The sequence below is a fragment of the Xenopus laevis genome, chromosome 2L (assembly GCF_017654675.1).
Source record: "Xenopus laevis strain J_2021 chromosome 2L, Xenopus_laevis_v10.1, whole genome shotgun sequence".
Classification (NCBI taxonomy): Eukaryota; Metazoa; Chordata; class Amphibia; order Anura; family Pipidae; genus Xenopus; species Xenopus laevis.
The window spans coordinates 48,432,249-48,453,119 of NC_054373.1; the positions used below are offsets into that span (position 1 = coordinate 48,432,249).

Here is a 20,871-nt window from a genome sequence, read left to right on the forward strand (position 1 = left end):
ATTGTTATATTTCCATTCAAGGGACATAGACACTTTCTTTACAGGAAAGAAATGCCCCCTTTTTGACCAAACCTAATTCAGTAGGACTTATGTAAAAATGGTATATAAACACTATCTGAACCCACATCATCTAGACTAGGATGTTGCCATCTGAACTAGGGATGCACCGATTCAGCTGAACCCCGTATACTTCGCAAAAAATTCGACCACATATCGAACTGAACCCAAATCCTAATTTGCAAATGCAAATTAGGGGTGGGAAGGGGAAAAAAAATTTACTTCCTTGTTTTGTGACAAAAAGTCACTAGATTTCCTTCCCCACCATATGCCAATTAGGATTCAGATTCAGTTCGGCCAGGCAGAAGGATTCGGCCGAATTCCGAACCGAATGCTGGATTTGGTGCATCCCTAATCTGAACAAATAACATGTGACATTAGTATGACAGCAATATCCTGATTCTCACTATTACTAATACCTATTTATATTTATTTATTTTTGCTTAAAACCAACTAACCCCAACTCTCTGATAAATGGCCACCTTTAATTACTTACAGTAACAATTAGACTCTTCACTGCTCCCGAGGATACTAGTTGCCCCAACAAAATTGCCCCATTCACCTTTTACAATGATCACCTGCCCACTCCAACCAATGACTGCCATTTCTCTGGCCTACTCATCATGCCTACCCATTCAAAATCAGCAACAAGGTTCTGTACTTCTTGTTGCTCAGCAATTATGCATTATTTTAGTCCATGGCAAGATGGACAGCTTAGAATTTTTGCTGGAAATAAAATCTATCACTGGGGCAAATATACCATTGTTATGATAAATTAATGAGCAGTTAGCAGTATAATAATAGAGTTTTCCCTTTGGTGGTAAAGTTATTACATGTGAAACACAGTTCCAGCAAATTGCATATATGGTTTTTATATATGGAAGTGATAATTTAAACTTTTTGGGTAAAATAGATAGAAAGTAAGTCATTCATGGGTGCATGGTATAAAAACTCATTAGCAGAACAAATTCACCCACCCCCTGCTCTTCACAATTAATGTGGCCCGCAACAGTCATTAGACACCGGTCAGGGGATACTGGGAAATCTTATATCAGAATCTGGAGGCCACATACAAGTTTGCTACCTCTGCATTAATGTTATAAGAGCATGATTAATTGACATAATTAGAAATAAAGTGAAACTGAAACATTTTGCAGATGTTGATAGCTTTAGATTCGGATAAACGGCTCGAGGTGTCCCAGAGATAAAATGCAAGTAGTATTGCATTATGTGCTTTAAAACATGTCTGAATACCTGGCACACATACTGTCTGTGTGTATATATACATGTATATACAGGTGTTCATTCAGTGGATGCTGTCTCTCTCCAGAGTCTGGCGATGTGATAGAGATGCAAGGTTTTGGTGCTAATCTTTTACCCTGGCAGCTGAATGAATTCTGCAGCCAGGGCTCTTCCTGCCTATCCTGCTCCACAGGCAGCTCTCCATACGACATTTCAAGTTGTTGCAGTTGTGCACACGACAGGTGAGTGTTCGCCTTGTTGGCCCTCTGTCTTCCTTATTGGCCTTGTGTTCTTCTTTCTGGCCCTGTGTTCTTCTTTCTGGCCCTGTGTGAAAAGAAATTGTATTAATGTATGTTGTTACCGCTTTCCTTTCACTATCCTGCTTAGATTTAGGATATGCAAGTATATTTCAACAAAATGCTCCCAAAGCATGCTTATAAGTTCAAAAGTACAAGTTTATTACATGTTATAAAAAATCAAACAATTCCAAGGTGACTAAATGCATATGCAAGTATATTGCCTGCAAAAGAGCAGGGAAATAGAATCTAATTCAAAACAGGCCTTATTTAGTGGCACAATTGAGAATTATTCACTTTGGGGCAGATTTAGTAAGGGTCGAAGTGAATTCGAGGGAATTTTCGAATGCAAAAAAATTCGAAATTCGAAGTAATTTTTTGGATACTTCAACCATCAACTACGACTTTGAATTTACTTAGACTTCGATTCGAAGTAAAGATTGTTCGAATATTCAACCATTCGATAATCCAAGTACTGTCTCTTTAAAAAAACTTCGACTTCAATACTTCGCCAGATTAATCCTGCAAAGTGCTATGTTAGCCTTTGCAGACTTTCTACGACATTTTTCTAAGTCTTTACACATCGAATAAAAATCCTTCGATCGATCGCTAAAATCGTTTTTTATTCGACCGCAGGACTGCCAAATTTGTTGAAAAAACTTTGAATTCGATATTGGAAGTTTTTTAATTCTATGGTCGATTTCGAAGTTTTTTGTACTTCGAAATTCGACCCTTGATAAATCTGCCCCTAACTCTTGCAAACTTTTTTTTGGCTCAAATTATGGGCAAAACACTATTATATGAGAGAATATAGTAAACTCATGCCAATTTTGTACAGTGTTTTACTCAATGGGAGATAACCGTCACATAACTCAGAACTTTCTGGATATTGGGTTTCCAGATAAGAGATCCCAAACCTTTACTTAGCAAAGGAATAAAATAGATGGAAATGATGTGCTGAATGACAGTAACATATTAACAGTGAACATTTCAATAATATTACTCAGGTTACAGAATCTTGTGTACTATGTGTGTAGAATTTCCTTCCCTTTGTTGTGGCTGTTTTGTTAGCAAGAGTACATTATACATCTGTGCACTTGTAATCTAAGTATCGAACTTGCTAGGACCAAAAACATTTTTCACAGTTAAACAATAGGCAGACTGTATGTTTAGCACAAGCCTTATTCATTGCTCTCGTGTGAAACAAGGGGGAGGGGTTACTGGCCTTTTAAAGGGGAACTATCACGAATATGAAAGTTTAATATAACCTTCCTCATACTGAAGTAAAAAACTTTTTAAATATAATCAATTAAAAATTCTGCATTGTTTCTGAAAAAAATCATATCTTAAATATTACTCTCTCAGCATCTGTTCCTCTTCATTCTTCAGTCTTCATGCAGAAGTTGAAGTCATTGACAGTTATATCCAAGATATCTCATAGGGGGGGCTTCTTTTACCGTCCTAGAAGATGTATTAGAGCTCACATTCCAGTACAAACAAATCTAACAAAACAACTGCCTTTTGCACAAATTCTGCATATAGAGAGACAGGATTTCTGGTGAGTTTAATAGAGTGAGCTCTAATACATCTTCTAGGTAAAAGGATCATTTATCTGACACCTAACTCCCGAATGAAGACAGAATGAAGAGAAACAGATTCTTCTAGTTAAGATAAACTTGATTATTTCAGAAACAGTACAGAATTTTTAATTGATTGTATTTCGAAAGTTTCATTGGTCAGTCTCAGTAGATCATCTTGTTATATCTCTCTTAGATGATAATATAAACTGCTGATGGTGGGTGGATGGGACATTGACGGGTGCAATGTGAACCACCACGTTGTGTGAATTTCTGTGTTAATAAGTCAGTTGAGTGGGAAAACATAGGTACAGTTAACAAATGAAAACTTGTTCAATAATTGGCCTTTACCAACCTACAGGGCACCACTCAAACTTCTGTGCGAGAATATGAAGAAACAGATTGTGTCTCGAGCCTTCTATGGATGTAAGTCAATCATTATATAACCAAATTTCTGATTTGCCAAATCCTGTGCGATACCCCCCAATTCACCATATTGTTATTCTCTTCCACATATCACAAGCCTGCAGGTTGTCTTCCATGTTCTTCGCACATTTCTAATTATCCAGAAAATGTGTTATTTCTTGGTTTCAGACATCTGCAACGTCCTGGTTAATAATTATGGATTATTCTGATCAACCAAGTAATGCTAATGTATCTTTAATAAAACACAAAGGTGTGCGGTATAGTGATCACCGTAGCCTTAGCTATTTGCTTTCTGTACTAACCCTTTATTCTGTGCCAATGGTTTGAGTTACAGTAAAATAGAGCAATCCATCAAAAATATCTTAGGTTAAGTGAAAGTTAAACAGGATAATTAGAATGCTATTAAAATGTATTTGTTAGGCTGGTGGCAGCTGACAAGAACTCAAATCACATGCTGCTGTCTCCCACTGATTCAAATGGAAAATTCCTGGAAACACAGATAGTGGCACTTCTAAGGGTAAACATGTTTATTAGATTAGTTATTAGTTATCTTGGAGTTATTTCAGCTGACTTAAAAGTACCTATTGAGCCTTTGATCTATATTGCAGAAAAAGTAATGATTTATTAAAAAGTCATGTGTGTTTTTCAGACATTGCATCTATACTGGGAAACTAAACTGCAGTTGCAGATTTAACGTAATATTGGACTCTTTGCCATTCTCTATATAGGGCTTGCCCACTGTCGACATTTGTCCACTGTTCGGACCCATCTTTCTGCCCTTGTCCATCACTCCATTATTCCACCTGACAAACCTACAGATGCCTCGGGTGGGCTAACCAAGGAGGTGTGGAGCAAGTATGAAAAGGACATGAAGGTGAGAATACAAGTTTGTCTCACAAGTACTTTACGGGATGCAGAAGTATTCTATGTGGAAATACTGTACATCTGTTACAGTATTCCTAACTTCAAGAGTATCATGATATATGCAGTTTATGTAATGCTCTTGAACCCAGATCTGAGTATAGGGCCTCCTGTAGGCTTCCAGTCCACATAGGCGCTACCAGTAGCAAGTCAGAACCCATATTTGGCACCACCAGGAACTTTTTGTTATGTAATGCTTTTTTACATTTGAATGTGGCTCAGAGGAAAAAAAAGGTGGTGGATCATTAGCAAGTGGCCATGATTGGATGACCTTGACAAACTGTAGAGCAGGTTGTCAGTGTCGGACTGGCCCACTGGGATACCAGGAAAACTCCCGGTGGGCCCAGGTGTCAGTGGGACCTCTTGCTTCTAACTATTTGGGCTATTTCATGGTCATTCCCTATTTCTTTATGGGAATAATGGTAAAGAATATAATAGAGTATAGTATGTAGAGAAAAGAGACTAGGAGAATAAAGAGGTTGAGTGTGGAGAGGAGGTATAATAGTTTGGAAAGTGGGCCCTCAGCCTAAAGTTCTCTGGTGGGCCCCTGTCACCCCAGTACAACACTGCATGTTGTCACGTAAATAATAATAAACTTAATGATCTACCATGCAACATGTAATTCAGCTTAAATGATTCGTTTTTTATTTTTTTTATAATAATGTTCTGAAAATTCTCTGATCTGGATTCCATTCTGTCAGAACTACAAGGAGTTGGAGCTACTCAGGCTAGTGTACTACGGAGGAGTGGAGCATGAAATCCGCAAAGAGGTGTGGCCGTTCCTCCTGGGACATTACAAGTTTGGCATGACAAAAAAAGAAATGGATCGAGTAAGTGCAAGCACCATTATGATGTGGTCAGTGGAGTAACTGTAGAGACAAAAGACCCAGGAGGGTCTTGGGGGGTCTATTAAAAGACATGTAAAGCCTACATTTTCCTACCATGTATATAAGTTGGGCATGTCTTCCCCCACCCAATCCACATAATTTGTGCTTATACACCCTCCATTTGTCGGTGCCATCTCATTTTCCTAAAACAAATAGCAGCTTTCACCAGGCGGCAATTTTCCCTCTGACACATCATCCATAACATAGACATGTGCAAACAGGACATGTATGCTGTAAAGGTCATGCAATGCAGAATGCAGGTTTACACAGGCACAACATACTTTGATAAAAAGTTCTGCTGGGGTTGAGCACTGTAATGGTTAAGCTGAGCTCAGGAGAGCTGGTTAGGAGAAAAAAGTAGGAACAGACAGCTAGAGTTTCTATGGAAACCAGCAATGCTATTTCTTCACTGGCTGTTAGACAGGAGGGAGTGTTTAGTAATCTGAGCTGAGAAGAACTGAGCATGCTCATGAGCCAACAGCCAAAGGCAAATCCCGAGGGGGGGGGCAGAGTGGGTTAGAGGAGGAGAAATAATTCTAAGTGATTGAGGGGATGCTGCAACCTTACTGTTAACTTTTTAACAACCAGAGTGGTGGGTATCTGAAGATTCCAAAGAGGCTGTTCATTGATTACATTTTTGTGGGGCTTTACATATCCTTTAAGAGCTCATGAACCCTCCTACCCACCACACATCCCGTGATGCCCACTGCAGGCATCCATAATTACACTCTTGTATTTGTTCATGACTGTATGCATAAAATAATTGCTATGATCTGTGTAAGTGGCAAATAGTGTAACTAATAAGCTTAAGTGTGTCATGCAGCAGGTTGTAGCGACAACTCACAGTTTAATATTGGATACTTAGCTAAACTGTGTATTAATAAAATATACTTCCTACAAGGTGGATGAAGCCATTGCAGCCAGGTACCAAAAAGTCATGGCAGAATGGAAAGCCTGTGAGGTGATCGTGAAGCAGAGAGAAAAAGAGTCCCATTCGGCCATTTATGCCAAGCTTTCTTCGGGCAGTAGTATTGACAGCCATGTGCTGCGTCTGATTCATCGGGATTCTACCATCAGTAATGACGTGAGTGACCTCCATTGTCCAGCTCAGCGCAATAATAATCTCATGATTTATCCAACAGCTGTCTGCAGAGTTAGAAATCTACTTTATAGTTTTGGCACTTTCTATTGCATGAAAAATAGATAGTAGCAACGTTTCGGACCTCCTGGTCCTTTTTCAAGCTGTCAGCTTTGTCAGCTTTGTCAGCTTGAAAAAGGACCAGGAGGTCCGAAACGTTGCTGTGCCAGATGTAATTCTGAAATAAAGCCGGTTTTATTTGGATATATCTATTTTTGATGTCGTTTGAAGGATGTGAAGGTGAACACATTAATTGGCGTGCACCCCTTAAAGTAAGCCTTTACAGATTTGAATGCTGGATAACTGTCTATATACTTTGTATTGCATGCTTATGGGCAAAAAACTGCAGTTTAGCTCTCATTCAGATCATTAGGCCCAAGTTGGAGTGATGACTGTTCATGCTCATGTAAAAAAATGGGCAAATTTCCAATCAATACTTATGAGTGGTATCCCTTGTTTTAAATACAAAGGATAATTTAAGTCAAACCCCCTTTAATCATGAATTGGTATCTAAGCCAGTGGGCTACAGTGTGTAGAGCTGGTGCACCCCTATATCACCATCACAATATACTCATTCTGGGATTTACATCAGACTACTCTGTACTTGCATAAATACTTCCACTGATCTTCATCTGGGAAATACAACTGCTGTTAGAGAACAGATGACTCCAAAGGGCAGGGATGAACTTTATTATTTTTCTTTGCTACCTCCTTTACTTTCTATGGAACATTCTGTCTTTCCTATACAACTCTGATAACTCTTTAACATACTGCAGCACTTGCACAAAGATGGATCCTTTTTCCTTATTTGCTTTTTCTTACCATCTGTTTTATAACATAGAGGGCGATAATATAAAATATGTGCTGTTGCTTGGCATTTATATCTTAATTAGTGCAGATTGTAGCAAAAGGCCATCCCATCTGCAGAATCATTTATTTTCTGCTTTTCATCCGCTTTTCAACTTCAATGTTTGATAGTCACTTTGATTCACTGTTCAAGTTAAAGGCAAAGTATTCCCAGTTGCCTGGCAGAAGGTTCAGCTCCACCAGCCGAGGCTAATTCATAGCCCATGGTGACATTTCTCTAATTCTGCTAGAATAAAACCTTAAAAGAGGCAGTTCTCCTGCACAAAATGTATCGTTTTCAAATAGTTCCCTCAAATTATTATCAATACAGTTGTACCAAGCTAGAACAGTTTAAAAAGACAATGAAAGGTTTAATCACCGGGGAGTGGCAATTTATTAGGCAATAATAATAATAATGGCTAACTTTAGAACCTTATTTGATCTTCCTCTACTAAAAACTGCTGAAGTACTATTGTAGGAAGTGCAGTGCCTCCATCTTGCTTATGGTCCCTGTGATCTCTGCTGCCCTAGGCGTTGTGCATGTGCAATATTAGGTCCGAAGCTTGACTATATTGAGCATGACCCCAAACCATAGGAGCATGAAGGGTCCTATAGACCAGAAACAAGATTGTGGCATGGTGAATACTACCTTACTAATATTACCCCAGACCATTCATTTCTTTTCTGAAGAGGAAGGTCTGAGGTTAAAATTTTTAATCACCAACAATTGGCACCTCTCAGTGATTATAATCTCTAAAAAATGCAATGGCCTGGGGTACTGTTGTTATTGAGCCTTCCCTTCACCCCATGTCACGCTGTCATTTTTGCCTGTTGATTGGATTTAAAAGTGTTCTTTGCCAAACCCTTTCTCATTTATTTGCACCAGTGTATTCATCCTGTCTATAATGTGCATTTGTGTTGCAGGTTTTTATGTCTACGGAAGAAATAGATATTACAGACAGAGATCTGAAAGGACACAACGGGAAAGCATCCAATCTCGCCAGTACTCCCATTGCATTGGCAGTGGATCCCCAGCAGTCAGTGGAATTTGACTCTCCAGATTCTGGTCTTCCCTCTTCTCGGAATTATTCCGTGACCTCGGGCATCCTTTCCAGCATTGATGATGGACATAGCATCTGCTTTGAGGAAGAGGAGTCAAACACGGAATCTGATAGGACAGAAATGACCGTGTGCCCTGCACGGAAATCCAGAGCAATCCTCAAAATGCAGGAATCAATAAGTGAAGAGCAGTTGAGCTCACAGCTAGACTATTTAAATGCCACAGAAGACATCTCTTCCATGTGTCCCACATCATATACAGTAAGTCTGCGTACCTCTGAGAGTGAACCCACCCAGAGTCACCCTAGATACAGGAAAAACAATCCTACAGCACACAAATAGTTTTCTGAAAACGACATCAATCAGCTACAAAAAATGCATTTTATAATTTCCTATTGTTTTTATTACTATAAGCCTACATTTATATAGTGCTGAAATATTCTGCTTTAAAAAGATTATACATCATTCCCATCAGTCCCTGCCCCAGTGGAGATTACAATCTAAGGTCGCTAACTCATATACTGTATACACCCATACGATGGTCTATCTTGTCAATAACCAGTTAACCTGCCTGTATGTTATTGGGTGTGGGAGGAAACTAAATTACAGAGAAGAAACCAATGCAGACACAGGGAGAACATGCTAACTGCCCCTGGTTGGAATCCAACATAGGAGCAAATAATAGGAAAGGAAACTGGCTGCATATAAAAGGAATAATAGGAGCCAATAATAGGAAAGGAAACTGGCTGCATATAATAGGAATAATAGGAGCCAATAATAGGAAAGGAAAGTGGCCACCCCCTCTCCCGCTCCGCACTTTCAGCTTTTAGCGTTGGAGCATGTCTAGGGAGGCCTTATCGCTAGTGCCCCTCCTATTCACATGAACTGGAATATATATATAAATATATATATATATATATATATATAAATATATATATATATATATATATATATATATATATATATATATATATATATATATATATAATACAGCGGTGGATAAAAGGTTGGTTATGCAGTCAAGTGGAAAGTCAGGTCTAGGGGTAATCGCACACGGGGTAATCACACACGGGGTGATTTTAGTATTTTTTAGCTCTGTGGATTGGGCCCAAAACCTCTACTTCACCATGCTTTTGTCTCTTTCCCATGGAGTTTTAAAATGCTCTAAATCGCCTGTGTACTGTAGCTCTTACTGATCAAAGCAGCCTGAGTGACCCACCTGTAGTACCTGGACTATTTGGCTGCCTCACAAACTCTCTGTTACACATCCCATTTATGCTGCTGTACTGCTAACTGCAATTATTTCTGCTTGACATGTACCTTATCAGATAGAACTATTGGATACCATTGCCTTAAATTTGCATCGCATTGATAAAGATGTGCAGCGGTGTGATCGCAATTACTGGTATTTCACTGATGAAAACCTAGAAAAGCTCCGGAACATCATGTGCAGGTGGGATTATTGAATTATAAGGATTTGAGTTAACTGATCCATTGAATGGTTAATTAAAATGGAAAGTGGGAATGGAGTTTTCCAGTAGATGGTAACATGGTGTCCCTAGGAAACTACTGCATCTTACAAGTACTGACCATGAGGGTGAGAAGTTTACTATTGACAATTGAGTACAAATATTCCTGAAATGAGCAAAACGAGAAAACACATATGATATACCCCTCTTATGCCCCTCAGCTCCATCCTCTAACTTTCCTTGGAATTAAACAATTAGAGGCAAGGGAGGGCATTTGCCCCACCTTGGAGTTTCTGACCTGAACTGAAGAGCTTCCTGTCTGTAGATAAAATCTCAGTGTTTAAAGGGGTTATTCACTTATTTGTATGATGTAGAGGGGTATTCTGAGACAATTTGCAAAGTTTTAATTTTAGATTATTTGTGTTTTTTGATTTAGTTAGCTTTTTATTAATTTTTTGCAATTGCAGCAATCTGGAGTCCCAGGGATGGGCGAATTTGACCCGTTTCGTTTCGCCAAAAATTCGCCGCCGGCGAAATGTCGCAGACGCCCATTAAAGTCTATGGGCGTCAAAAAAAATTTATCACGCGGCGAAATTATTTTGTCGCGCGTCTTTTTTTTTTTTTGACGCACGTCTCCATACAAGTCTATGGGCGTCATTTTTTCGGCGAAACGAGGCGAAAAAATTCGCCCATCCCTACATATAACCCTAGCAACCATGCCTTGATTTGAGACTGCAATATCAATAGTAGAGGCCCTGAATAGAAAGATGAGTAATAAAACAATACATTTGTAGCCTTACAGAGCAATTGTTTTTAGCTGTAGACTAGTTCTCATTCAAGTGTATTAACAATCCCAGTCTCTAGATTTGTATCTTTGCCACCAAAAATATTTGTAGACATTTTACTTGTGATACCTTTACCTACTTGCCCTCCCTGAAAAAATTGCTGCCGACACCCATGGCAGGGGGACAAAGGTCTCTTTAGCTACGGGTGTCAAACTGGAACAAAGTCTACTCTTGTATACACATGTATGTAATATCAAAATCATGTGAATGTCCCTATACTGTACATTCACTATTATATTGGTGCATTAAATAGTGTAATAAATTTAAAATCCTTGATTATATATTTTATATTAAATGTAGCTCTGAAAATGAATGTCTTTAGCCAAAGAGTGCATTTTGACTAGGTGGACCTAATTATGAATGAATATTAAAAGTACCTGCACCGTTCTCTAATTCACATTCTCTATTCCATGCAGTTATGTGTGGGAACACCTGGATATAGGCTATGTCCAAGGAATGTGTGACCTGTTGGCTCCACTAATGGTTGTTTTGGATAATGGTAAGATAATGTGCGATGCTTTAGTAAAAATTGTATTTGCATATTCATATTGTAATGTCATATTTTAGAATTGTACATCTGTTGGGGTAAATACAATACATGTATGGATATGGCCACATAAAAGATATGGGGCATGCCCTTGGAATAACACTGACTTGATCCCTAAAATAACACTGGATTGATTCCCCATAATATCACTGGCACCGGCTTTTAATGAAATACATTCATTTGTTTATATAATATTATTGTGATATTATTTCCTTTGGCACTCTCCCCCATAATAGCACTGACACTTGCTTTCTATAATAATGGCACCTGTCCCTAATAAGGGCACTGGCACTAGGCCTTTACAATAAGTATAACACTAGCACAAATCCCTCATCATTACATGGATATTCTTGTTATAATAACACTGGCACCTGCCTTTCATAATAGCACTGGCACTTGTCTTATATAGTTTCACTGGCATTTCCTCATAATATTATTGGTATTGGGTTTTTACAACAACACTTACACCCTCCCTTTAATATCACCACAACAGGGATGGTAAATTTACGTCAACTGATGGATTTAAAATTTTACATGCACCTCCGGTAGTCCCTCCACACACCATTATCCCTCCACCTACCTGTTTTTAAATTGTGTTTTTTCTTAATGGTGTCTATCTCCTAGATTATTGTCTACAGGAATCCTTTTTTTTTCTTTATTAATTTGTAAATTGAAAATCATGTAAATTGAAAATCAATAAAAAAAAAAAAATGTATGGGACACGGATAGGCTGAGCAACGTTTTGGATATTTTTTAACAGTGACATTGTTAAGATGACTGAACACATGATGGCCTTCCAGTTAATTAACCCAATGGCATGAACGAGTGGATCTGAGGGCAAGTGAAGAGAAGCTTCCTCCCCACCACAATTCTAATTCAGCGTATGCCCAATCCACCCACAGAGAAATGGCAACAGCAGATGAGGGTTTTTTTCAGACCCACTATGACATTAAAAGGAAAAAAACCACTAGTTCTTTCCCTAAACACGTTTTTTGCTTTTTTCAATACTGAAAACCCTGAGTTTTAGATTGTAGATTTTAAGCTCTTGTGAGCAGGACCCTCTGATCCTATTTTTATTTTGTAATCCTTTTTTATTACATTCACAAATTGCAACGTGCAAACTGGAAAAAAAAATCGGACACTTTTCTGAATTGCCGTCTTTGCAGTCCAAAATGGAGCACAGAGACCTGTGTGTGTCCCATGAATGCACTGGGGCCAGAGTTCTGACTGGAGTGGATGGCACAAAGTCATCCCACCAACATCATCCATCCCCTAACTTACATGTCATTCAGACACAAAAGTGCAGACAGGCTCAACAAAACATGTGCTAAATCAATTTAACAAAAAAATCTGGAAGTTACTTACATTGTTTCCCTGCTCTGCTCAGAGGTGGTATAAACCATTATACCTAGGTTACAATAGTAGCACACTTTGGCCAAAAGTTTACCTGTATTCTTTACGCTATGTTTTCTTGTAGTGGTGGTCTATGGGAAAGTCTCACTAAGCACAGAATTGTCACCTGTTTTTAGGTGGCAAAAATGTTGAATAATACTAATTTGCTAATAAATTAGCCAGATCTCCACATGAGATATTAGCCTACAAATACTGTATAAAAACCCCAGAACCATCACTCTCTAGTAACCTTTAAAATACCAGCCTTTCCTAGCATTTTTAAGTATATCTCTCATTGTTAGCTAGGGAGGATCTATCCACAAAAATGTACTTGTTTCCTCTGCTTAAAGAAAGAGAAGATTACATCATATTCAGTGAAACTCCAGATGTCAATAACGCTAGATGGGAATGCTTTAAGCCAAGCGTTATCTGTGTGTATTAGTATTATTATCATTAGTAGTAGTAGTATTAATAATACATATGTATGTGTACGATATAGGGGTTTATGCATCAACCACAGAGACAACATGAAAATACTGGTAACCAATATTAAAAGGACCTTGATCAATACAGTTTACAATCTAATTTTTATTATTTTTAAAATTGTCATAAATAAGATTTATAACGTTCTCAATTGATAAATAGAGCACTAGCTTGTGGACCCAGTATGACTTTGGTTTTCAGTTGATACATTTGGCCCATTGTAGCTGGGAAGGATGCCAATACCCTATCATTTATGTAATCCATAGATTTGCTGGCATATAGCTGCTTCACTCAACAGATGAAAAGAATGTGTCAAAACTTTCCAAATGGGGGTGAAATGGATACACACTTTGCAAACATGAGATCCTTAATCCAGGTATGTTTTCCCACACATAGCACTTACATTTGCCCTATGCAACAAATAGCACAAGTAATAGGAACCATAATTTGTTACACAGTGCATTGCATTATTTTTAAATTTCCTGCCACAGCATTTGTTAATTCATTTTCAAAATCAGATATGAACAATCTGGTACTCTTATTGGAAACATCATCATTTCCATGTAGTGTTACCAACCTTATTGTCCCTCCTTCAGTGGCGTAACTATAGAGGAAGCAGACCCCGCAGTCGCAGGGGGGGCCTGGGAAAAGGGGGGCTGGACTGCGGGGTCTGCTTCCTCTACAGCTAACAAGAAGCCCCCTTCCCCAGCCGCTCTCTTATCAGGGGCAGGGAAGCAGAACGCAAATTAGCATGGGGTGGAGAGTGGGCGGAGACGGGTGGAGTCAGATGGAGAGTGGGCAGAGTCCTGTCAGAGAGTGGGCGGAGTCAAGGCAGGAAGTGTGTGGAGGCAGGAAGTGGGTGAGAGGATTATAGTGCACTGGGCCCCTCTGAAGATTTTTTTGCAGGGGGCCCAGCGCACTCTAGTTACACCACTGCCCTCCTTCCAGGTTCAGAACTAGGGTTAGATGGCAGAGATGTGCGTAGAGTGCAACTTTTGGAGGGGCAACATGTGCCTGTGCTGCCTGACTCCAGTTTACATAGTGGGGTTGGGATCCATAGTGAGGGGCCCCTTGTCTTTCTGGTTCCGCTCTGCCTCTTCTACACATTTGTGTTAAAGCCTGCCATTTATTGTGAGACATTTGGTCAGGACCTCATACAGAGACATTGTTACGATTCACCTTTTTTTATAGTTCCAGATATATTCAGGGCAGAAAATACAGATACCAAACCGCCATAAACCATATTTATACAGCAGCTGTTTTTCTATTCTGTAGTGCTCACCCCTTGAAAATTCACAGTAGATTATTCTGTCCAAGCCATGCACCCTTATTGACCTTCACCCAACCACCCTATCTGCTGCTTTGAACTCCACAAGAGCATAAGTTTGTGCTTAAGGGTGCTTGGAGCAGTGGCAGATGCAATTTAGCCTGAAGGCCAGTTGGAGTGAGAATTGGGAAATTTGCTTTCATAGGTACACCTGAAAACCTATCTTGAAGGCCATTTATGGTGAGCTTTGGGGTGAATATAATTTGCTGTCCTAGATATTGTTAATACTGTGACTGAATGGCTGATACACCAACATTTTCATATCTCTGTGCTCATTTGTGAATTAAGGAGGCCCTGACCAAAGGTTTGACTTTGGCTTTTATTTTATGCACATATTTTTATATTTGCATGAGGAACCTTATTTTCTATATCTACCACTAGAATATATCTAAAAGCTGAGTGACACCATGAGTGCATTGTATGCTTTATTATCATTTTCCTTTTGCAGATTTTGGACTCTGAGCTGTTTGAACTTATGCACCAGAATGGAGACTATACGCATTTCTATTTCTGTTACCGCTGGTTCTTGCTTGATTTTAAACGAGGTAATGCCTTAGACACTCCATAACTAAGTATCTAAGTAACTTTGTGACTCATAGTCCATCAGGGATTGCTTTCACTGTGCAGTTGAAGGAAACCTTAGAGAAAGACAAATTGCTTCCATTTGCTGTAACATACATTTTTAAGTGATGCCAGCTCTTTCCTTTTGTATCCCTCTAGAATTGCTCTATGAAGACGTATTTGCAGTGTGGGAGGTCATTTGGGCTGCTAGACTGATATCCTCAGAGCATTTTGTGCTCTTCATTGCTCTGGCTCTGGTGCAGGTCTATCGGGAGATTGTACGTGACAATAATATGGACTTCACAGATATCATCAAGTTTTTTAATGGTAAGATTTCAATTAGCTCATGCCGAAGAAGTTTGTGCTTGTCACAAATTACAGCTCTTTTCCACTCAATACTGAAGTGCTCAACTCCTTTATTCCCTCCTTTTGGATCAGGTGCCAAACAGTGTATTGCCCAACTTGCCACGGGTCAGGAAAACCACATACAGTCCAAATTACTGTTGCACACTGACCGATGTGAGTCAACTTTTTAGTTGTGCAATTTTATTGGCTCAAACAAAGTAGACAAAAGGCAATGTTTTGGGCCTCACGGGGCCCTTTATCAAGCTTGTAGTCACACACACCACTCAGCTCTTTGTGAAATTCAGATCTTTGCCATCAGCGAGGCATTTCTGTTGTGACTGAAAACAGATAGTCAATTGAGTGTATGCACAGGTCTAGGAAATAACTGCAGAAGTATAAGCAATCATTCATATAGAAAAAAGATGCTTCCTATACTCCTCAAACCATAGTATGGTCATTTAAGTGTAATTACCAGAAGGAGCTAGTGCTTTTTCTTTGGCTGGACTGTACCAGGTTTCAGCTGGAGGTCTGTGGGCTAAATGCCAATTATATATATATATAGTATATATTCAGATTATATATATATATATATATATATATATATATATATATATATATATAGTCGGTAGGGTGGCACACCGCTTCCTGATTCTCTACCTGGGTGCCCGGTAAGGGATTTTATGTAGACCAAAAAATGACCAGCAACACCAGGATTTCAGTGAAAAGGAAATGTATTCATGTGTGCATATTTAGCCACATCCGAAAGATGTGAGGGCACTCAGAGGACTAACAGACTATGTAGGTCCAATGACAGCAGCAATTGGACTTAACTAAAAGTATTTCAGAAAAAAAAAAATGCTATATGTGTATGAGCTGTCTCACATGTAGTAACATGGCTTAGGAACCAACCTTTTGCCATCTACACACTGGCAGGAAGTACCTTATAAATCACAAACTGGCAGTAGCTGCTATGTGTGTGTGTGTGTGTGTGTGTGTGTGTGTGTGTGTGTGTATATATATATATATATATATATATATATATATATATATATATATATATCGGTTTCCCGGTGAAAGGCTTGACATACCTACCAAGAACATATGAACAATTATCACTGTGCAAACAGAGATTCATTATGCACCGGAATGGTGGAGCAGCCAATTATAAAGCATTTTCTATCAGCAGGTATTTGAAGAGGTGGTTTATCTTTAGATTAATTTTTAGTATGTTATAGAATGCCTAATTCTGCTAACGCAGAGAACTCTTAATGTTCCCAGGAGTGGTATTTTTGCAAGTTTCTTAACTCACCTCATTGGCCCAGCCTCCTGATTATAAGCAACTTTTTCAACTGGCCTTCATTTTTTTCTTTGTATAGTTTTTAAATATTTAGCCTTTTTCTGACTCTTTCCAGCTTTCATAAGGGGCAGGCGGGTCACTGACTCCATCTAAAACTCCTCTGTAAGGCTACAAATGTATTGTTATTGCAGACTGAGAGAGCTGCTGAGTAAAAAAATCTCAAAAATGAAATCCATATGCAAATTGCCTCAGAATATCACTCGTTACATCATACTAAAAGTTAATTTAAAGGTCTTGTGATAATTCTTGTGAGTGCGATCTCTGATAGCATCTACAATTTACTACAACGTGGACTGCACCCAGGCGTCATGAAAGCCTTTGTCGTGAGTGCTGGGACCCTCGGTTTCATATATATATATATATATGTAGGTAAAGCAAAAAGGTAATAATCGTATCACTCTTATTTTTTTGTGTTCTAGAAATGGCGGAACATCACGATGCACAGCTAATTCTGAGGATAGCTCGGGACCTGGTTCACAAGGTTCAAACACTGATTGAAAACAAATGAAGCTCATCCTTATTAATTATGGAGAACTGCAAGATGATCCCCAGAACGTTCAGCGTACAGCTGAGTCAGGCAGCACTGGGATTCATGATATCTTCTTGCACTGTAGATCCATAAAGACATTTTAGGAGATTTTCCACCAAATGGGCTAAATATTTTAAATTTGTAAAATAAGCTAAAAATACAAAAAAAAACCTCCAAAACAAACAGCACAAATCAGGATCCGCTAAAGTTTGTTTATGAGAAACTCCTCTAATTTGAAGTGAAGGAAATGAAATAGATGGACTCCAATGAACTCTTCACTGATAGAGAGGCCATAGTATATATGGGAACCCCTGTAGGTAGGAGTAAGTGGTATTCTGTAGATACCTTCCACTGTTGGCCAAGGAATTTTTAAAATATCCTTGTGTCTGTTACATTTGGCTGAGGATCGTATATGTTGCACTTTGCAAACTATATTACAGTTGAATGTGTTTTTGTTCAGCATGCAGATATGTGTCTGGAAAATTCCACTGTGATGATCAATGAAGGGCTGAGCAGCAGGCCACAAACATACTGGTGTGTAGATAGGGTGGTCCACCTAGACAAGAAGGCCTACGACTTGTATCTGAAGAAATCTCTTCGCAATTCCCACCTGATCCCTGAACAAAATAGAAAAAGGCCAGCTATATGGCCATGATGCAATAGGTTAAACCCATTTGGTGCTCTTATTCTGTATTTTCTCCTACCAATATAAAAGAAATATATGTGTTTGTGGGAAGAGTTATCACCCAGTGGTTCCCAGAATAACAAAAAATGATAGTATGTGTTTTTGTTAGTAGACATTCTAAACCCAGGGCTGCTTACAGCAGAGCTAACAGAATGAAGGCAAAAAATGGAGGATAACCACTTGTTTCATGGCAGCTCATCAAAAAGAACTCTGAACAGACTTTTATGAACTCTGTGTTCATTAACTTGCCCTTTACTACAAGGCAGAGGTTTCATGCAGAGGAGGAGGGAGTTTGGGGAAGCTACCAATAGAAGACTTCCATTGAAAAACTTATATTTATTTTTGAATATGTAGCGGTTGGTCTTGTTTGGGGTGGTTTTTACTTTAAAAGGAAATGTGCCCTTATTTTTTTCTCTTTCGGAGAGGCTAAGCCCACCTAAATCTTTATTATTCTCTGCCTGTGGTGCCAAGAAAAGCAACTGTATTGGTTCCATGTTTGCCAACTGACTATCAGTGATTCTGGATATCGTTGCAGAGGCCAGACTGTCACTATGAAAAGGTCAGGATCTCAGGAATCCCCATTTATAAGACATTCTCAGACCAGTGAAGTCTGTGTTGCTGCTCAGCTCACATATCATGCTGCTGCTATCTGAGAGTTTACACACCCTGTTGAATATAAAAACAGCCGTGTTCTTTTGGTGCCAAAAAAAAAATCACCAACACACCATTCTCACAGGGAGTGCATGAACCTTCCTCAAGTATTATTATTGTAAATATCTTTAAGTAATGTTTCACTTTGCCATCATGATTTGCCAGTCAGTGGGTCATTGTTCTATCAAATCTTCTCTGAAATTGCTGGAAGAATAATAACACAAGTAAGTATTGAGGCCATGAAAGAACCATAGGGCTCATTTATCACAAGGTGCAAAGTGCTAAAAACAGGCAAAAATATTATGCCTCTTTCCCTGGGAGTAGGCTGTATAGGTCGCCCTTGTACCTGTGAGCTTGCGTTTTATGCCTTTAACTGGAAGCCCATTAAAGATCCAGCACAAGAAGGCAGAGAGCAGCTGCTCTGCAATAGCTCCATGTATAAGTGCTGTGCGTATTGTATACTGACATAGGCAATGCTCTGCTGATTAGTGCACATAGGTCTCACACCCAGGGGTATGTTTACTAACATTGGAGATAAATATCTGGAGAAATTTCTGGAGATGTGGCCCATGGCAACCAATCAGCAATTAGATTTAAACAGCCACAGCCAAGTTAGAAAACAAAAGCAAAGATCTGATCTGATCTGGGCAACATCTCCAGAAATCTCTCCAGATATTTATCTCCAATGTTAGTAAACATTCCCCCCAGTATTGGCAAATGAACCGCCATGAGATTAAAATGCAATCTCGTGATATCTAAAATAGAATGCTGCAATATTCACAGTATAAGTACTGTAAGAGCTTCCTAATCTGAGCACATTTCAGAGTTGGAGTTATGGGGCCATTAGGCATTGCTAGAAGACAGAGGTCCTACACTAAGGGAGAAAAAAGAATGTAACCCTGCAGTGCCATATTTACAACAGCTGGGGCTGCAAGTTGGATATCCCTGAAGTACATAATGAATATATCCAATATTATTATAAATGGTGCTTTTATCAATATTTTACCCTTCAAAAGGTTATCTGGCAATGCTGAGGGCCTATGATAAATGCCTGCTTTCCCCACTGAAAAAACAGTTTTGCCACAGAGTTAAGGATTAAGGGGCATTTCAGCTGGCTGAAGAGCATCCTATGTTCTATCTTGTCCTTTACAGGAGCCTGGTAGAAGGGAATCAGATGGCACTCACGCATTCAAAATGTGCTAAATATGTTTGGTTTATTGAGATCTCCACACAACGTTTCGGGGGATCTAACCCCTTTTTCAAGAGAACACTTAAGATCTCAATAAACCAAACATATTTAGCATATTTTGGAGGTGTGAGTGCCATCTGATTCCCTTCTTGTTCTGCCTGTAATTGGAACCCCTGAGCAACAGAGTTCCCAGATAGAACACCACCTAAGTCACCACACAGAATCGGGATTTTTGTAAAAGTGGTAGAAGGCTTAACTCTGTGTTGTCCTTTCCTGTTTGGCCTTGTGCAAAGGTCCCTGGTAGAGCATAGATCTCAGTCCTATGATCATGGCTTCTTTAGCCTGTACCTCCCAGCTGCTGCCAGGGATGTTCTAGTCAAGTCCTACAGAAAAGCGGAAAGGTTTAAATACTCATTTGCTAGTGCCTCATTGTTATTTTATTGCCAGAGTTGCACTAATTCCCAGAACCCAAGGTTATTCTGTTCCCTTGCATGTGTAATTTTTTGTGTTTGTTTCTAAAAATGACAATGGTTTCTATAAATAAGCTGCTGTGCTGCCACAGAGGCTGCCATTACAGTTCCAATGTAGCTGACAATGCTGACAGATGCATTGTTTAGAATACAGTGGGCTTAGATAAACGGGTACAAAAACATGTATGACCTTTCTCATCACTGATCTGTAAAGAAAGCATTTTCTCTTTGTGGTATCTGGTCCTATAGAGGGAAATGTCGTTTTTGTAGATTGGAAAAGTAACAATATAAATCATTCGGCAATTGGTTCAGTGGCGTAACCAACAGCAGAGCCCTGTGGTCAGTGGGGGGAAATTGGGGTGCAGACCATGGGGTCTGCTGTATTGGGTCTCTGACCAGCCTCCCTCCTACATTAAACTCTGTAAGTTATTCTTGATAGGAGCACGAGTGAGGAGGGTGCCCTCAGTAGGCAATTTGTGTGATTTTTTTGCAGGGGGCCAAGCACCTTCTTGTCATGCTACTGAACTGGTCGTTATGATTATCCCTTGTGTTTCAGAATTAATTTTGAATAA

At 39.2% G+C, this 20,871-nt stretch overlaps 1 protein-coding gene across 2 annotated transcripts in view; it reads left to right on the forward strand.

Moving 5' to 3' along the window:
* The window catches only part of LOC108708040 (small G protein signaling modulator 2), a 182,540-nt gene that overhangs the window by 160,634 nt on the left and 1,035 nt on the right, over nucleotides 1–20,871 (forward strand). For both annotated transcript variants that reach the window (XM_018246316.2, XM_041581838.1), the window contains 12 exons: nucleotides 1,388–1,541; nucleotides 3,534–3,598; nucleotides 4,327–4,472; nucleotides 5,221–5,349; nucleotides 6,308–6,490; nucleotides 8,315–8,710; nucleotides 9,778–9,902; nucleotides 11,180–11,262; nucleotides 13,452–13,561; nucleotides 14,961–15,057; nucleotides 15,233–15,400; nucleotides 17,195–20,871. The exon at nucleotides 17,195–20,871 is cut by the window's right edge and continues 1,035 nt beyond it. In XM_018246316.2, coding sequence (XP_018101805.1) covers nucleotides 1,388–1,541; nucleotides 3,534–3,598; nucleotides 4,327–4,472; nucleotides 5,221–5,349; nucleotides 6,308–6,490; nucleotides 8,315–8,710; nucleotides 9,778–9,902; nucleotides 11,180–11,262; nucleotides 13,452–13,561; nucleotides 14,961–15,057; nucleotides 15,233–15,400; nucleotides 17,195–17,283 — 1,745 coding nt within the window. In that variant the 3' untranslated portion in view covers nucleotides 17,284–20,871. The remainder of the gene's footprint in view (nucleotides 1–1,387; nucleotides 1,542–3,533; nucleotides 3,599–4,326; nucleotides 4,473–5,220; nucleotides 5,350–6,307; nucleotides 6,491–8,314; nucleotides 8,711–9,777; nucleotides 9,903–11,179; nucleotides 11,263–13,451; nucleotides 13,562–14,960; nucleotides 15,058–15,232; nucleotides 15,401–17,194) is intronic.